Source organism: Microtus ochrogaster, linkage group LG7_11, assembly GCF_000317375.1.
Source record: "Microtus ochrogaster isolate Prairie Vole_2 linkage group LG7_11, MicOch1.0, whole genome shotgun sequence".
In the NCBI taxonomy this organism is placed as follows: Eukaryota; Metazoa; Chordata; class Mammalia; order Rodentia; family Cricetidae; genus Microtus; species Microtus ochrogaster.
Window position 1 is genome coordinate 13,002,073 of NC_022032.1, and position 20,004 is coordinate 13,022,076.

The following is a 20,004-nucleotide window of genomic DNA, read 5'->3' on the forward strand; positions in this document are numbered from 1 at the left end:
ATCTTTCTCTTTCATTGCATCTTCAGTTCTCTACACCATGAAGAATATTAGTCATTAGGAAAGAATGACTAATTGTCATTCTAGTTGAGTACCAGCCCCATTTCTCCTTATCCAGCAACATAAGGATGCGGTGTGTTCAGCAATAAGGACTAGCAGGTTGTGGAGAAAAACAAATAACATTTTGCAATTTCCATTAATGTTCACCAGATGTCTATGGAACCTCTCTGGCCAATGACTGAAAAAATATAATCCACTCCTGATACTGGCATTCATATTTGGTTGCATGTGATAAATTGTTGAGGCACTCTCCACCACATTGTTTTGTAAATTAATTTAAATTACTTCTATAAATGTATATATTTTAGGAAGTTTCTAGAGTAAAATGTTTCTATATAGATTTCCAAAATGTCTTTTGTGCTAATTAATCCTCCTTGAATTCTCTCCTCTACCTTCTCCAATTTCTCTCCTCCATTTAATCCACATATTCTAATTTCCTGTTCTTCTTTCTATGAAACTATTCAATTTCCCCATTTTTAGAAGATTACTTTTACAAGACTCTGGTCCCATCTACCTAATCTGTGAGTATATTGTAAATAATAAATACACATGCACACACACACACACATAATATAGTGTTTAATGTCCAAATGTATAAGAATATAAGCAATGTGTATTATTCTGGGCATTCTTGGTCTGTGTTGCCGAACAGATAATTGTTTCTTGCTTTATCCAATTACCTGTGAATTTCATTGTAGTGACATTTAATTTATATTTTAATAAATAAAGCTTGTCTTAAGTTCAGAGAATAAAACAGTCAGTCATATAGACCTTGCAATGATGGCACACAACTTTAATCCCAATAGCCACACTAGTTAGCCATAGAGGTCAGGCAGTGGTGGTGCATGCCTTTAATCCCATTACTAAAGAGGAATATAAGATGGGAGGAGACAGGACTCAGTTCAGTCTCATTCTGAGGATTCCTAGAGGCAAAAAAAAAAATCACTATTTTAGTTTGAGGTAGAGGTAAGAGTCAGTGGCTGGCTGCTTTGTACATCTGATCTTCAAGTTGAACTCCAATATTATTCATGCTATATCTCATTTTTCTTAACAGCTGAATAATATTCCATGTATCATGTTTTCCTAATTTTTGCATCATCTTATGTGCATATATGCTGTTTCTAATCTGGCTATTGTGAACAGAAAAGCAATGAACTTGGATGAGCAAATACCTCTGCATGATGGTATATGTATATGTCACAGATTGGTGTGGTTGGATATTATGGCAGATTTCTTTTCCAATATTTGAGGACTCTCTATATTCATTTCTGAAGTTGCTCTACCAATTTGGTACTCCCACAAGCAATGAATAAGTATTCCTAATTCCCTGTATTCATACTAGCAAATGTTATCATTTGTTTAATTAATCTTGGTCATTCTGCTTTGCATAAGAAGAGATCTCAAAGTAATTTGAATTTTCATTTTTCTGAAGGCTAATGATGTAAAAAATGTGTTTCAAAGCTCTTTCGTCTTTCATATTTTGAGAACTTTGTTTAACTCTATACTCTCCTTTTAATTGTGCTATTTATCATCTTGATATTCAGTGTTCTGAATTCTTTGGGTGTTTCTTTTCATTTTATTTTTTATTTATTTATTTAATTTTTTTGAGACAGGGTATCTCTGTATAGCCCTGTCTGTCATAGAGCTTACTCTATAGACAAACCTTTGTCTTGAACACAGGGATTTACCTTCATCTTCCTCCCTCGTGCTGGGAATAAAGGCAATTTTTATGACAAGTTTTGTTTGCCAGGTACATCAGTAATATAAAAACTCAATAAGAAAACAAAAATGCTACTTAATGAGTGTTCTAAACAATCATATACAAACGTCCATCGTTCTGAAATACTTACAGATTGTTTATGAGCAGGTGAAAGTGCTATTAGACATCTGGAGATATTCCAGTTCAGTTACAAAGAACTTCTACTTCAATTTCTTTAAAATTCTGGTAATGATGATGATGTATATGATGATGATGATAATAACACCTAGAATGTGAAGAGTTGACCATAATGTGCTACATCTAGAATTCTTCTGTATGTTTGACACCGTGTAAAATAAATATAGACTAATAAAAACAATTGAGATGATTACTCTTAAAAATGCTATCTCCTATATACAGTAATTCCTTTGTTAAATATTTGCATTAGTAAAAAGAAAATGTCCATTCACTCAAAAACTGTACATCATTATTTGCTATACGAATTTTTTTTGTTATGGCAAAAATTCTCTTTTGAATCAATTATGTAAGTGAAGTCCTGGAATACAGTAGGATGTTACACAGAAACTGAATAAGGATCTATAATATTGATGGCTGCTACAAGATTAATGAATTACAACAGGTACTTATGTCATATGGTTTCACTATGTATCTTGGAAATGATGTTGTAGCTGCCACATGTAAAAGTAATGATATGTGAGAATCAGCAAAGCATAACTTAGAACTAAGAGTTTGTCCATATTTCTTGACTTTCATAGAATCTCTCAATTGCTTTATTGGATTTTAAAGTAATAGGTATTTGATGGAAACATCCTGCTTAGTTTTGATCTTGCAATTCTCTGGAATGGTCTGTAAAGACGAGGCATTTTTTTTTTATGAGCATGTGTGTATTGCTGGTAAACCAGAATGGTTGGGTAAGGTTGGAAGTTGGCATCCTACCAGATGCATGACCTAGAGTAAGCTGTTTAGCCTTTGTGAATCCAGGATTTTCTGGTCTGTATGTGAGCAAAAAAGCAGCAACTGCAAAGAATGTCAGGCAACTAAGGGATGTTTAGAGAGAGAAAAATCATGTCTCCTAGGAAAGAACACACCAATTGGTTATCCAATAATAAATTATCATCCTCGAAAACACACATAAAATTAATATTATGCAGTTTTAATGGATTGTATTCTGAAATTTACATATATATACATATAAATATGCAATAACAATTAATGAAAAGGGCCCATAAATTTGAAAAACATTAAGTAGGGGCATTTGGGAGTATTTGTCAGAAGAAAATGGAAGGGAGAAATGCTGTAATTATATAATCTCTTAAAAATTAGGATACTTTTTAGTATATTAATTTACTATATTTCAATCAAGATGAATAAAAATAAATTATAAAGATGCTTATTAATGATAAGGTGATTTTATTTAAGAAAGAATGTGTGTGTGAGTGTGTGTTTATTTGTGTGGTGTGCCTGTATGTGTTTTACAAATTCAGCTATATTCCACAGCCATGACAGTAAACAGAAAATAACCAAAACATTTAGTAAATATTCACTTACTTGTTCTACAATTTTTAATTTGGATCTAATTTCATCTGTATGAATAGAAAACTGAATCTATTCAAATCTATATTCAAGCAAACACATATATTTTCCATTATTTACAGATAAAAATTTTGTGCAGCAGGAAGATCCTGTATGAAACAGAAAATAACATAAAATAAAGATCTGTAAGTTGTTGAAGGGTATGGATTTTTGAGTAGATGACAATTTGGGAATGTAAAACTACATTACTACATAAAATATTAATATTTAGTGGATCGAATATTGAGACAGATAGAATCAATAGGCATTATAAAAATCATCCTAATTTGAGATGTCTTCTGTGAAAAGATGATAGATAAAAATGAGTGGGCACAAATCTTTCTTTGACTGGTGTTTATTTTAATGTAGTATTAAACCAGAATATTAATCTTCATACAGCAATCAATATCAATAATTACTTTACCAATATAACTTTCGTGAGAAAATATGATCTCATAAATTCAGAGATGGGCTGAAAATAGCAAGAAAGATGTCCTGTAAACCCTAGTACACTCATATACCACCTGTGTTGATATGACTACAAACACAGTATTTCTTTTTTTATTATATTTATTTATTTATTATGTATACAATAGTCTGTCTGTGTGTGTCTGCAGGCCAGAAGAGGGCACTAAATCTCATTACAGATGGTTGTGAGCCACCATGTGGTTGCTGGGAATTGAACTCATAACCTTTGGAAGAGCAGGCAATGCTCTTAACCACTGAGCCATCTCTCCAGCCCTCCAGCCCCCCAAGCACAGTATTTCTAACACGTGCACTGATTATTTTAGCAGTGCATTGTGGTGATATTTTGATTCTCCTTTAACAAATAAAGCTTGCCTGAAGATCAGAGTACAGAGCTGGCCACACTAACTAGCCATAGAGGACAAGCAGTTCCGGCACTCGGGAGACAGAGGGAGAAGGACCTCTGTGAACTTTAGATCACTCTGGTCTACACAAAATTGAATCAATTTAAAACATAAACAGAACCAAGTGGTGGTGGGTCTCACTTTTAATCCCAGCACTAGGGAGGTGGAAACTGGAAGTGATATGTCTGGGCAGAGAGAGGAATAGAAGGCTTTAGGAGACAGGAGCTCAGGGTTCAGTCTGTGGTTTCCAAGCGATGGCATTCGGTTCAAGGATTCCTAGAGATAGGCTTACACATTCAGTCTGAGGATTTAATAGAGGTAAGAGCTAGTTATTGGCTGTTCTGTTTCTCTGATCTTTCTGCATTTACCCCTATAACTAACTCAGGGATTTTATTATTATGACCAATTAGAATTCATGCTACAGTGCAATAAAGATCCATCATCCCTCATAAATAGGTTCCAAAATCTTTAAATCATATTCCAAGTTCTCTTATAAAACCATGCTAACAAAAGTATAGAAATTGTATCTAATTTTAAATTAAAAATAAAACTCATCAAATGAAGCCAATTTAGCAAATGTTCGTATATTTTAAACAAATTAGGAAAAAAAAATCAAAGTTCTATTATTTCTACAGCAAGTATTCATTATAACTGAATCAAAATATCTTATTGGAGACTTTTACAAAGATGAGGCACATACAAGAACAGGTGTGCTGATTGTGACTTGAGTCTTAACTTATACTGAAATCCAACACACTAAATGCACATTTTAAGAGTCTGGAGACTTGTTTGCAAAAAGAATTACATTATCTAAGCTGCTCTTGTTAAAGGGTGTAATGGGCCAAAATAAAAGTTTGTTTTAAGTACAAATCGGGGGAAGATTATTTGTAATGCAATGCCTAAATTAACAAATACAGAAAAGGAGGAAGCAATGAACCCATACCTTTCAGTTCAAGAAATCTTATGTCATTACATTGATTTAGTACAGAATAAGGACAAAATAGTATCTTAGTAATTGTTAGAAGAGCAATAAAATAATAAATTAATAAAATAAAATTTAAGGACACGATCACTGGTAAAGTATGTGTAGGCAAACAGCACTAGCGGCAAACACTTGCAGATTCTCGAAGCAATTATCAGTAGATTGATCTGCAATTTTAGTAGGAGTCCTGTCTATCTCAATAAAAAGGTTCATTTAAATTATAAAAGATTGCTTCATAATTATCCATAGTTTGTATGCTTTCTATGACACTTATTCCAAATACTAAGTGAGGAATTTGATGTGCATCAACTTGCTAGAACTCTAATATGTGAAAGCCTATATGTAAATATTTATTTATGACTGAACTTTAATCAAAATAATATCTGAAGATGATTTTTCAATCTTCTTAATACTCGACTGGTTGGAAGCAGTTGTTCCCTGCTTACCCTGGAGATAGTCTCTGTTATCTATTTCTGGAAACACTACATCCTTGGTTTTCTATATTACATTGGCTTATATTGCTTCTTAGCTGACTTTCTTTTTTACTTTTTACCAAGCCATTCTACATTAGAGTAGCACTTTTTTACATTTTCTATTTGCATTCATTTAGAGCTTCTGTTCAATGTCTATTAACGTGCAATTATGTCTATTCTCATGTGTATATAAGTATACATTCATATTAACACGTAAACTTAAAACAAATTTAGAGTTTATCTCTAACATGAAGTGTAGATTCATTAAACTGTTTATATATCTATTAGACAGAAAGACTCCAAGATAAGCTCTTAATTTCCCTCTGTTCACATTCACGTTCATATCAATTTCTTCCTACCATACAAATCAAAGCAATGGTGCTATTGTACTAAAATCTCTCCTTTTTCATCATAAATATAATTTCCTACTTGATCAAGCTGTACTTTCAAATCTGACTTTCTGCTAATTGTGCTGATGACAAAGTATTCATCAAATGGTCCAAAATGCACAGTGTATCCCAAATGTGTTTATCTTTCTATAAATTGAGAATGATAATTATTTAAATGAGCCTAACATTAAATTTAATTTTTCAACCTATACTTCATTTTACATTAATTACATTACTGTATTATTAAAGTATTATGGGATGGTCTGAAGTTTAATTTGCATGATGAAATTGTGATGATTATAAGGCAGAAGGCTGAATTACAAACTCATGGTTTGAACACAGAAATTAAAATCCAGAGCCCTACAGGATGCTCACAGTTAATTATAATAAACATTATACACTCATTAGAATACAAAATTATTTCATCTACCTTGTAAACAAAAGCTTCATAACAAGACTTGGACAATGAGAATATCAAAAATACATGTTCACTTGGAAGGAGAAATTATTGTGGAGTTACATCTTTAGACAAAGAACTAAAGGCAACTAAAGATTTCTGGAGGAAGGAGAATTAATTTCTACCAGAGATGTTGTTGGTTGTTCAGTACACAGTAGTCAGTGCTGAAACCATAAACACATAGACAACAAAACCAGATGCAGCATTATATATATATATATATATATATGTAATAATGTCATATATATATTTGTTTTGTGTTGGTTTTTGAGACAGGGTATCCCTGTGTAACAGGTAACAGCCACTGGCTGTCCTGGAACCATCTCTTGTAGACCAGGCTGTTCTTAAATTAACAGAATTCTTCTGGGATTAAAGGCATGTGCCACCACTGCCCAGAAAAATATACATTATAATATATTATAATATATAAACTGTATTGTTAACACATATAGCATATATGATAGATAAATATTATATATAATATATATGCATGTGTGTGGGTAATAAATATAAAAGAGATTATATCAACTTGACAGTGGGGTTACGGGAGGAGTTTGAAGAAGGGTATCTAGAAAGTTTTGGAGGGAGGAAAGGAAGAGGGATATATAATTCTGTTTCAATTAAAATAATTGTTTTAAAAAGCAAAAGATACCCAAGTTACATTCAGAATACAAGAAACTGTAATCTCTTTTATACAAGCAGAAAGGCCAATAAGCAACAGGAGTAGAAACTCATTCACAAAGCTAGTGGGAATCATTAAGTGATTAAACTCATTCACACAGCTAGTAGGACTCATTAAGTGATTTCAAAGGGATTTGCAATGCTGCAGAGAAGATGGCAGGAAGAGGTACTGAGCAATGCAGAGGGATTCCAGGAAACAGTAAAAGATACCATACTTTCAGCTGGGAAGCCACTACAAAATAAAGATAATATTTTTATGAAATCAAATGTACCTATCATTATGCTCCCAGCAGTAATTTTTATGACATTCAATAGATGATGATTAAATCTATCCTGAAGCAAAATAATGCATAAATTTCAAAATGTTTTCAGTCCACTGATAGCAAACAACCAACTCTACTAGTTGTAAGAGCACCCTTTAAATATAATCTGTGTCATTATGGATATATCAATAGAACATAATAGAGAGAAAAAGATATCTGATAATGAAGCACAGAAGGTTAATGATGGAAACGGACTATTCAGATTATGGTATTGGGATCTATTGACTGTTCACGAAGAGAAGGTATGGGGAAGGTGAGAGGCAAAAAAGAGATAAGGAAGAAGAGTCCCACCTCAGACTGTACACTAAATTTCAGAGAAGTTCCAAATCTATTTCTTCCTAGCTACATAACAAATTAAGCCACTTGGGTTTTTAATAATTCCAGTAGTTCATGTGTTCACCGAAGGTCTAACACAAATTACAATTCGCATGGAGAATACAAAGTAGCAAGAGAAGTGTCCTGAGATAGTCCAACTACCAGATCTCTGAGTGTTGCACAGCCCAGATTCTGGATAGATGGATAATCAGTAGGACCCATAGAGTAACTTCAACCATGTCCTGGTAAAAGAGATTCAGGGATTTTTCATACCCACAGATGACAGAGCATATCAGTTTGTACTTCTTTTCCTGCTCATCTCTGCAGCCCAATTTAAAAACTGCACAGTATTTGCATGGCTTAAAATTTCTCAAATAGTAAGTGCTAAATGACTTATTTTAATATATACAAGCAGTGCAATATTTATCTAAGATTCACATAATTAATGTTATCATTAAACAGAGGGATTAAAGTAAATTATAATATCAAAAAGAAGATCTAGAAATCCCTGGGAAGGAAAATATTATTGCACACAAAATATATGAGTTATTGAGAACTTTGACAAAATTCACATGGAGAAAATAATTTCACAGAAGAGAAATTCTAGATGACAACTATATATAGTTCAAAGAAATTCACAACACATTTAAATAATCAGAGATACAGAGATGTAAGAAGGATTGCTTCCTCTGAAGTAAAGAACTCGGCAGTATGACTGAAAGCTGGTAGCTAAGCAGAGCCATAAGTATATATATATATATGTACTATCAACTAATTGAAGGGTGAGGCCAGAAGATTTCTGGGAAAAGTAGTAATACCTTCTCTCACACCAACCAATTATCGCCAGGTAAACAATACTAAAGCTATCATGTCACACAAGAACAAAAATTTCCCTGAAAGGGAAAAAGTTAAATCTGATACTTCTCAGATCTCCAGATATAACATTACATCAATAAAAGGGAAAAATACCAGTTTGTTTTTTGACAGTTTATGTCAAGAGTCAATACAAATTATAAATAGACAAATATTTACAAATCTGAAGAAAAGGAAAATCTCATCACTAATATTCCCAACAACAAAAGCATCATTCAGACAGGCTTGATAGTTCAATAAAGAAGAAACAAGCAAATTAATTAATATTGAATTAAAGCAAGGAACTATCATAATGCTGAATGCCTACTGGACTGTTCACAGTAAAGAAAATGCTAGTAATAGCTGGGTACCATCTATAGACCAGAGTGTTCAGGTAACAAAGCAGCAAAGCAGAATGTAAGTAAATTATGAAAAAATCTGAATGATATTGTTACAAAAGAAATAAAAGTGGGGAAGGAAAACAGATTTGGAAGGCAGTAATCACCCTAAATTACACTGCTGGGAGGTAACAAAAGATGTGTGATATTAATTATGAAGCTAATGTACCCAACTTATTAATCATATTCATAATCATTAATTCCTAGCCATAAAGGTAAGTTTTAACCATGCTATTATGCTAAAGATATACTTGAGATATCAATTTTTCAATTGACTTTTTGTTTTTCTGTTAAATTCCATATTAATTTAAAATGACATGCACATGTTTAAATTTACATATTTATTTTCTTTAGCATTTTACAATTGCAAAAATATAATTCTAGAACTGTAATGATGTTGATTAAATGTTAGGGTGCTACTGATTTTGTTGTTTTCCAGTGTAAAGATATCAGAATGATATATATTATTTGAAATTTGGATTAAATAGTACTACAAAATTCACAGATGTCTCCAAATTAAATATCCAGCTGCAAAATCATAAAGATATTGATGATGATGATAAATTAATTATGAATTTCTATATATATATATGGGAAATAGAATCTGAAAAGGGGAGATTAGCTGTGGTACACAAAAGAGACAGAGAAAGAGCTACTCATGCTGTTACATAGGCATAAAAGTCACTTGTGATAGCCTTGCCCATGTCTTTGTATATGAACTATAGACACACTCCAACACAAAAAGCACAAAACTAATGGTAACCAGAAAATGAGTTAGAAGCACATACATGGACTTAGGAAAAGCAGAGCTGTTCATAGTTTATTCACTCAGAAGTCTAAATACTCGAGACTTTGTAGCCTTCCTATCTATATACTGGAGTTAGAATTATCTGGGGTACCTGCCCAAGAATCACTACTAGCTAGTCATATACCATTTCTGTAAGAAGGAGAAATTTAAGTACAGATTATTGACTAGCAAAAAAAGTAATCAATATAATGTTGTTGTTCAGTTAGTCTCAGATGGTTACAGGCTCAAAAAAAAAGAACCAATACGATATCATTTTGACTGGTTAGTTTCAGCAAAAATATGATACTTGACCACATTAGCATCCTGCACAACAATTACGTTAAAACATAATGGTCTTCATTTCCTGATATTCAAATATTTTCTCCTAATGTGAGACCTTGTGCCTTGAAGATATATGTGGAATATTATCAGGTATGATTTACCTACATTAACTCAAATTATACAGCCTTTTTTTTTTCCTATCTGGGCATTTAACTTCACAAATGGCCAGGAAGTGATTCAACTGGGAAAATACTGATGAATATTTTTCAAATTTAAAAATTTGTAAAAGGCATTGAATTCTAAGTATGTTTGTGCTAAATACAATTTTTGGGGACTACTTGGAAAGGTTCAATTTGAAAAAATGAGTATGACAGAAAGTTGTTTTGATAATAGAAGATATTTAAAGATGTCTGTAGTAATTGTGCGTGCGTGTGTGTGTGTGTGTGTGTGTGTGTGTGTGTGTGACAGCAGCTGGAGAATGCCGAATGTGAGATGTTTCATAGTAAAGTTAATCAAGACCACGTGTTATCAGGTTATGTAATTTAATGTATGTTTGTCTACAGCTTTCCTTTCTGTCCAGAAGAAATCTTGTTTTCATGTATAGGATTAAACCCGCCTGAGGCCAATTATGGATCCCTGCTGGTCCTCAAGCACATGGCAATAATCTTTCATCTGCTGGCTGTGCCAGGGCTACATAATGTATGAGAAGATTGGTCTTGCAGGAAGGTTTAGATAGTGAGGTACTAGACCAGTTGAGTTCTAGCACCCGGTCCCACTTGGTTGAAGGAGAAAACTTACTCCCAAAATAAGTTCTCAGACCTCAGAGCCACACAGATACACAGATTCAGCGAAATGTGCATAAACACACACACACACACACACACACACACACACACACACACACACACACACACCAAATAACAAATAGTTGCAATAAAAATAGGGGAAGATACCTCCAAGCATATATCTCAAAAAATTAATTAAATTCCATTTCTACTATTGGTAGTGATCTATGTGTATCTTCTGACTCTAAGAGATATGCATTTGGATTCATTTCTACACTCATTGACTTGAAAATTAAAGTTGAGGAAAACTGTGTGCCTGACACCATCAAACAGTGAAATAAATAAGATTTACAAACAGATTAAACAAGTGTATGTATTCAAAGACAAAAGAATTGCAATGTGAGTATTGATTATAAAATAGATATTTTCGATTAGTTTTTAGTGTGTATGTATAGAGAAATCTTCCAAGGAGTGAATCTCCTTTGTATTTTCTTACCAGTCCAGATGTCCCTTCTGGACACTGTGACCACCATCTCCCATGCTGCACATGGATTTGCTTCTTAAATACCAGCAGGCAAAAGATAGAGACACAGAGATGTCCAGTAGCAAATAATGAGGTTGTGAACAAAGATTTCAACTCTCCTTTAGATAGCTGACTTTGGAAATGTTTGTGAAGCTGAGATCACTTATTCTAGGCAGAAAGTACAACTGTCACTGTCTCACACATTTAGGTTAAAAGTTGGTATACTCTATGTTAATTAGACCAGAAGTGAGAAGAATTCTCATGTAATATTTCAGAGAACAACTTTTGTTATACTCAAAAAGTACCCTCCCCAGAAGATAAATCTATAGCTGTCTTCTGCGCATAGGTCTTCACCATCATTTGTGTTCCCTGGCAAATTATACAAATCAGTCTGGGTAACTTTAGAGGTAAGTCACCATTACTGTCTCTGGACTTACTAGTAGAATGAATTTAAAAAGAAAATATATATGTACTCATATCTGTGTGACCACACTTACCTTTTTTCTAAGTTTAGTATTTTCTGATTTCTGTAAGTAAGTTTTAATTTCTTTAATATCCTAAACTGCTTAATATTGACCAGTATAGGAGGTATTGGGGAAATGAATGAATAGCAGAACACACTAATGCATATAAGCATTTTGGTCAAGTTTTCCTAAATAAAACTAATATCAAATATTAAATAGACAATTTAAAGGTTAATCATTCAAGGTCAGGTATCAACAAATGTGCCCATTGTTTGAAATCTGATTAAAGTCTGTTAAGTAATGTTAAACTAAATTTGTATTACTCAGTGTACTCACTAAGTCTATTCAATATTTTTGATTGTTCATATGCTATAAAAATTGTTAACACAATAATCCTAATTAAAAATTTAAAACAAATCCCTTTCATTCTACTTTCTTATTAGTGGCCGAAGCCTTAATGAAAATTACCCAAATTTTACCATAAAAATCTCCTAATTATTATTTTGATAAAACTGAGGCATTATTTTACTCTAAAATAATTTTATATGAGACAATTCTGTTTCTGTAAATTTAAATACTAATCTTTTCTTTTTGGCTTAATAAATTAATTTCCATAGCTATGTATCATAAAACATCCTGAGAGATAGGAGATAAACAGATGTCATAGACTATTTGATTCCTTCTAAGTAACACTCTAAAGTCAAGGTGAGCAGTCACTACGCTAATTCTTTTCTCATTTATCATGCTGCTATATGTGTAACCTAGCATACACCCACACACCTAAAGGACAAATGCTCCAGCATTAGTTAAAATGATAAATTTAATTTCCTTTTACAGACTTCATGGTGTGCCTTGGAAACACATTTATATTTAAGGGGAAATGTATGATACACTGAATCCAAATAATCCATTTGTGCTTCTTGAGAAAACTTATAAATACCTCTTTTGCAAATGCTAACACCACATTTAACTTTGGGTGACAGAGGAAGAAAGCAATTCAAAGGCTAAAAGCAGCACAGAGCCTCAGTACAAATGCTCTCTGATTTGCCAATTTGAAGCTAACTTGTTCTATTGTTCTTAAATTGATTCTTTTAGCTTCTTCAAATAAGTCTTTAGCTTAAAGAAATTAAATGCAAAGGAAGGGGATAAGGATATTGGATGCTCCTATGCCGAGTGAAAACATAAACTCTAAATCATCTTAGAGTAAGCCAAAGCTGTATCACATACCTTGCGGGAATGGATTTCTTTCACATACAATGGAAGGAGAAACTCAGATATACCTTCAAGTCGGATTCCCTTCTTGGTGACTCTCAGATTCCCCATACCATCCTACAAGCAATGAAATATAGTTCACTTTTAGGTTAATTAGAGAATGCGTATCTGGCCATTATTTTCTTAGGGCTAAATTGAGAAAACAGTGAGCTCAAATCCATAATGTTTTAGGAAAAAAATGAGAGATTGGACTTAAGAAAAGATCACAGCATTGTGCATGCAACAGAGGTCACTGTTGTTATGAGAAGGGAAGAAGGTGGTAAAAAACCTGGTGGGTCCCCTGCTATGATTTATCTATGAATAAATACTTTCTTCATACCTTATATCAACTCTCTACTATATACTCTACTTGTTACCTGACTATTATTCATAGTTTGCAAAGGTCTGATAATATTCTTAAGCATATAAGGCTTATATACATTTACCAACATTTCCATTTGTATGATAACTGTAACAACTAATTAATGAGTGGAATAATGGGGCATCTGAAGAAAAAATTATGAGGAAACACATGTCCTATCTAGCAAATAATTGTCTCTATAAAAATTACTATAGTTAAAATGATGTTAATGAAAGAGAATTAAATCAGGGTTGTATCAGGAATTTTAAAGAGTGAACCCCATGTATAGTAAGAAAATGGCTATATAAAAAATTTTGAAAATGAATTTAGACAAGAAATGACTGTGAAGGGAGGGAAAATTTCCCTTACAGTGACATTTGAAAAAGAGCTAGCCTTTGCTTCGAGGTCATATATGGACTTTCTCCTTGGGGATACTTGAAGAGAAACAGCTGGGGATTTATGTGTCAAGGCCAAAATAAGGAACACCTGGTTGTTGTGCTAAAGATACTGTTCTTTAGCAATGTTATAAAAGAAGAAATGTAAAGGGCATTTGAACAGCTCGCTAACTTGAGGTGATTTGTGTTATGATGTGGGATTCCCCTCTGTATACTGTGAATAAAGAAACTGCTCTGGACCTCTAGCAGGGCAGAACTTAGGCAGGGAAAACATAACTGAATGTCAGAAGAAAGAAGGGCACAGGCAGAGAGAAGCTATGGAGCTTCTGCCAGAGACAGCTGTGCTGAGACTTGGCTGGGAGGCCATGACCTCATGGTGATACACAGATTACTAAAAATGGGTTAAATTAAGATATAAGAGTTAGCCAATAAGAAGCTAGAGCTAATAGGCCAAGCAGTGAGCTAAATAATATAGTTTCTGTGTGGTTATTTTGGGTTAAAGCAGCTGTGTACGAACAAACACCCTTCCTACAACAGTGTTCTGTTCTAAGAAAGCATGTCAGGCAGGACCTGGTACAGTGCTAAAAGTTGTTAATAACACAGAACTTCTGGTAAGAATGAGATGAAAGAAAACTGTACAGGCATGGTCACTAATTTCATCTGATGACACTGAAAAGAGTATTATTTATCATTTATACCAGGCTCCCAACTGCAAGTAAAAGTTGCTATTATATAAACGTGAAGGGTGAAATTGTAGTTTGGCATCAGAAATAGCTTTGCAGCAATTTGTAACTCATCAACTAGTACCTCCACAGAAAATAAAGTGGAGAGAGACACTTGATTTAGTCATATTTAAATTTACCATCATCATAACTAGTTGGTTGCCTGTGCAAATACTCATATCAAAGAAGGACTTTAAGGTAAGCAGAAAAGCAAACATGGCAAGTGGAGATTTAAATATAGTCCAAATTCTAAAAGAAGTAAATCCGAGAGTTATAAAGAAAAGTTTTTTTTTATAATTTGAAAATGTCCTTTTTCTTTTAGATTGTTGAAGGTAAAAGGATGTTTTTAGACTTAATGATAATGAAGAAGATGCTGATACTGTTTACAATGTTAATGTGAAAGAAGGGACACTATGGAATCCAGTGATAAGATAGCTACAATAACTAATATGTGACATGAAAAAAAATTCAAATCAGAGATTTTCTTGGCTAAATCTCACAGCCAGAATCTATTTCTTTATATTCTCCCTCTCTCTCTCTCTCTCTCTCTCTCTCTCCTCTAGTGCCTGCTGAAAAAGATCTATTCTGAAATTCTTTCCATTTCTACAGAAATATCAAATGTCCTTGTTATATCTTCTAAGGAAAGAGAAAACAAATTCTATCACTAATGTTATTATCATTAAATATCAGCTTTAAAATTATTTGATGGTAATCATTTTAACTTCAATAACATGAAAATGAGAATACTGGACCCATAATACTAAATATAATGCAATTTGTATTATGTATGTATTTAAGTGTATAAAGTTTTCAAACTTAATTTTACTGTTTTTTTTAACATCCAGACAGAAAATAAGGTACTGATGTTCTGTTAATGAAGACATTGCCAAATACCAGACTAAAATAGCATCGGACCTACAAATTCTGTAAGTTTCTGTGCTGGCTCTGTTGCATTCATGTAAACTCAACCCATCTTTGTTCTTTAGATTTTCTTTCTGTTATTGTATGTGTTTATTCTTCACGTTACTTTATTTGGCATATATTCATTATATAGAGAGATGAGTTTCAGAAAGATATTTTTGCTCATAAAATCAGGTAGTACAGCTTTATTGTTTTTTAGAAAAGAATAAAACTCTATTATGTGAGTACATGTCATTGTACAGTCATCTGCTAACAAATACCTAGAATAATACAATAACTTGGTTATTATACACAGTACTGCCAAAACATAGTTGTGTAGGTTACTCTGTGTTAAAAAGAGTTAGATTTTTTGTTCAATAATCTCATAGATAATAGAATCAGGTCATATGAGAGGCAGAGGCAGTCAGATCTCCTTTAGTACAAGGCCAGCCTGATCTACAAGAGTTAGTTCGAGGATAGCTAGTGCTGGTACATAGAGAAACCCTGTCTTGAAAAACAAAAAAAAAAAAAAACCAAACAAACAACAACAAAAAAAAGTGGTCAATTTTAGTCATGCCATTCCCACATACCTCATACATTCTTTTCAACAGTTAAGTTTAGAAAACAAAAACTAAAATAGTCCCTAAATATTTAAACGTTCAGTAAACCTGAGCTCTATTCTTGTAAACAACTAAAAATAATTATAAGTGCTAATTTATTATCACCATTACAAAAAATCATAGTTTTTGAATCTAAAACTAAGTATTTTTTGTTTTTGATTCATTTATTATTTATATGTATGTATAGTTTTATCTATGCTTATATCTATCTATCTACCTCTATATAATACATATTACATGTGTACCTGGTACCTACAGTGGTCAGAAGGTATTGGATTCTATGTAACATGGAATTATGAATGGTTGTAGTTCAATGTGAGTTGAACCCAAATCATTTGGAAGAACATTCAGTGTTTAAATAACTGAGCAGTTTTCTAGCCCCTATAATCTTTATCACAATTATTATATATCTGATTTTTAAAGGTAGAATATTTCTTGTAAAGAAATATTGACTGGGGAATTTACTATTAGACGCTTGCTAAAAATACATCATACAAGGTGAATATCAAAAAGAGAATATTTTATGTAACATTACTTATACTTATCATTACATCTAAAGATGCATAATGATTTCATAATAATTTGCCATGTCCCCAATATCTCTAATCTCTTTGGCCATCTTGACTAAAAGTAATGTTGGGGACATGGCACATGATTCTAGGTATCTGTTAGCAGATGGCTTTGTAAAAATATGACATATACACACATAATAGAGTTTTATTCTGTCCTAAAGAAAAATGTAGTCCATTGAATACAAAAGAGTGTAACAATTGCTCATCATATTAAGTCACAAAAAAGTCTTTGAAAGGGTTGACAATCAATAAGATTTTTTTTTGTATTTTTAAGGACTAGATGTACTTTTTATTATATGCTTCACTCTACCAACAAGCTGGTACTGCTCTTGCTGCCAGCTCACTGTTTGCGGTTTGTCACATTTTAGCTGGATCTAGATTTCACTTATTCATTGTTTATTAATTCTTTCAAAGGATGTTGAGAGGAACAAAGCATAAGAAAGTGAATAACAGATTTTATACATTAGTTTCTATAAAGTCAAACATGGCTTTTCAAATAGCTAGTAGTCTACGTTTACTAACCAGTGAAGAAGGGAAGTAGTTGTATGTCATATGAGTTTTATAAGGTAATGGTATTAGTCATTGTAAACTTCAATGTTCTTGAAGAAATATCTCTTAGAGAGTAAATAGAATAAAAATCACAGACTTATTTGACATTTATTTGTGAAATATTAGGATATAATATATTCAATAAACTAAAAGAAAATTCATGGGAAAAGAAAATATTGAGTTACTGAATAAAAATAAAAATCATATTTGAACTGTTTGATAACCATTCATTAACGTACATTGTACTGATAAAATACATCTAATTTCTGGCTTCTAATTATAGGAGAGAGGTCTTTTAAGAAGGCTAAACATTTTCTTTTTCTCCCCTATTTTGGCCTATGTTAATTATAATGAGCTCTTTTCCTTCAAGTCCAAGCAGAAAAACAAACAAAAGATGAAAGCTGTTTCGAAGGGGTGTTTTCACTGTGCTATTTGTGCATTGTCTGTATTCTTCAGTTTAATTGGCTTCTTTTCCTTACATAAAATTAAAATATAAATACTATTGTAGTAGAAAATGATATATACAGAAATTTTACTTATAGCTTATTTGCATCCAAACACTATTAAAAACTGCTATTATTACTATAACCTGCATCAATTAAAACATCCCCCTTTTTTCTTTTGTAACAGTTGCTCAAAATATCCAAGTTATTGATCGCTGGTGTTAAAGGTATAAGATTTAAAATATATTTCACATTAATATGACAACATCTTGTAGTTAGTTCCCACTACTTAATTATACTGTCATTCCTTTAGGTACATGAACTATTTTCCTTATCATGCAAACACATTAGAATATTGAAATATCAATTGGGCATACATTCTGTTTAATGGATGTAGGCTTGAGTCCACGTCTCTCAGCCCTGAAACTCATCAGGCCAAGACCTATGCAGACTGGCAGTAGGTCTGTGAATTCATACATTTTTTCAGTCTCACTTGGTTTAGATGATATTGCTTCTTTGGAATTTTTCATCTTCTTTGGATTTTCAATTTTTCTGCCTCTTTGTGGTGGCTTGAATAGGAACGGTCGCCGCAGAGTCATGTGTTTGAATGCTTGGTTTTAATATTCAGGTATCTGTACTGGCCTGCCTTTGGTATTCTTTGAGGATATGTCCTCAGCTCTAGCCACTAAGAGAACCTTCTGTGCTCCTTCACTATATTCCTCTTTAAAAAGGGCCCTGTCCATCTCCCATTTCTCTTTCTCTTATTGTCTGTCTTTCTGACTTCTCTCCTTCCTTCCTTCCTTCCTTCCTTCCTTCCTTCCTTCCTTCCTTCCTTCCTTCCTTCCTTTTTCTCATTCTCTCTCTTCCTGTTCTTTTCTCTGTCTCTCTCTGCTTCTCTGCCTGTCTCTCCCTCTCTTTCTCTCTCTCTCTCTCTCTCTCTGTTCTGTTGTTTGTGTCCCCAAAACATATTTCCTTCCTCCTTTTTTATTCTTTTCTTTTTCCAAAAGGTCCTCCACATGAACACTGCTGCATGGAATATTTCTCTCATGTGGCACTTTTGTTTTAATTAACAATTATTGGCCCATGGAATTGTCACTATTAGGAGCTGTGGTCTTGTTGGAGTAGTTATGGCCTTGTTGGGGGAAGATCTAAATGTAGAATTATCAGCTCCTTCTCCATCACCATGTCCATCTACATTCTTCTAGCCATGATGATAATGGAGTAAACCTCTGAACTGTAAGCCAACCAACCACAATTAAATGTTTTCCTTTATAAAAGTTGCATGTTGTTATGGTGTCTCTTCACAACAATAGAAACCCTAACTAAGACACTCCCCTTCTGCAGGACCCTGAGTCTTAGAAGAGAGAATTGATGAATGTTCACAAATAAAAAATTAGTTTACTCTTATGGAGTCTCACTGTGTACACAAACCACTCTTGAGGCCAGTCCCCATCTCCTGCAATAGATGGACAAGATGATACAAATGCAGTGGCATGTTTAGAAGGTGTTTGTTTTATAATGCTTTGTTAGGTTTCCACGCACCACCTTACATGTGTTTGCATATATAATGTTTTGTGTTTATGTAATTTCTGTGTGTTGAAATGCAAATTACTCTGCAACTGTGTGTGTTTCTTGAGCATTTTCTTCTGCCATTTTTATTTGGTTGTTTTGTGGTATACTGGTTTGTTTCTATTTTATCTATTATATTATTATTATGTTAGTATTATTATTTTAGATGTCTGTTTGTATCCTAATGACAGAGGGAAAAAAATGATGTGGATTCAGGTGGGTATGGATGATGTGGGATTTCCCTCTGTATGCTGTGATTAGCATTGATAAATAAAGCAACTGCTTTGGGCCTATATCAGAGCTACAGGGAACAGAGCTAGGGAGGGGTGTACTAAGATAAATACTGGAAGAAAGGAGGTGAAGTTAGAGAGAAGCCATGGAGCCCCGCTGGAGCCAGACAGAACGTCAGCTGGTAAGCCACAGCCATGTGGCAATACACAGATGAATAGAAATGCGTTAAATTAATATGTAAGAGTTAGCCAATAAGAAACTAGAGCTAATGGGCCAAGCAGTGATATATATAAGTAATATAGTTTCCATGTGATTATTTCAGTTTTGGACAGCGGGAACCAACAAGTGGCTCCCTCCTCCAACATATGGAAGTGGAAGTATCCTGAAGGAAATTGGGGAGGAAAAATCATAATCATAATATATTATATACCTTAGGGTTGGCAAGAGACTTGAACCTAGAGT

The 20,004-nt window shown here is 33.2% G+C and overlaps 1 protein-coding gene across 1 annotated transcript in view; it reads right to left on the reverse strand.

Moving 5' to 3' along the window:
• Window positions 1-20,004, reverse strand: part of Sgcz (sarcoglycan zeta) — an 820,746-nt gene that overhangs the window by 110,646 nt on the left and 690,096 nt on the right. The window contains exon 3 of the mRNA XM_005362534.2: window positions 13,157-13,258. Within this exon, the coding sequence (XP_005362591.1) occupies window positions 13,157-13,258 (102 nt within the window). The remainder of the gene's footprint in view (window positions 1-13,156; window positions 13,259-20,004) is intronic.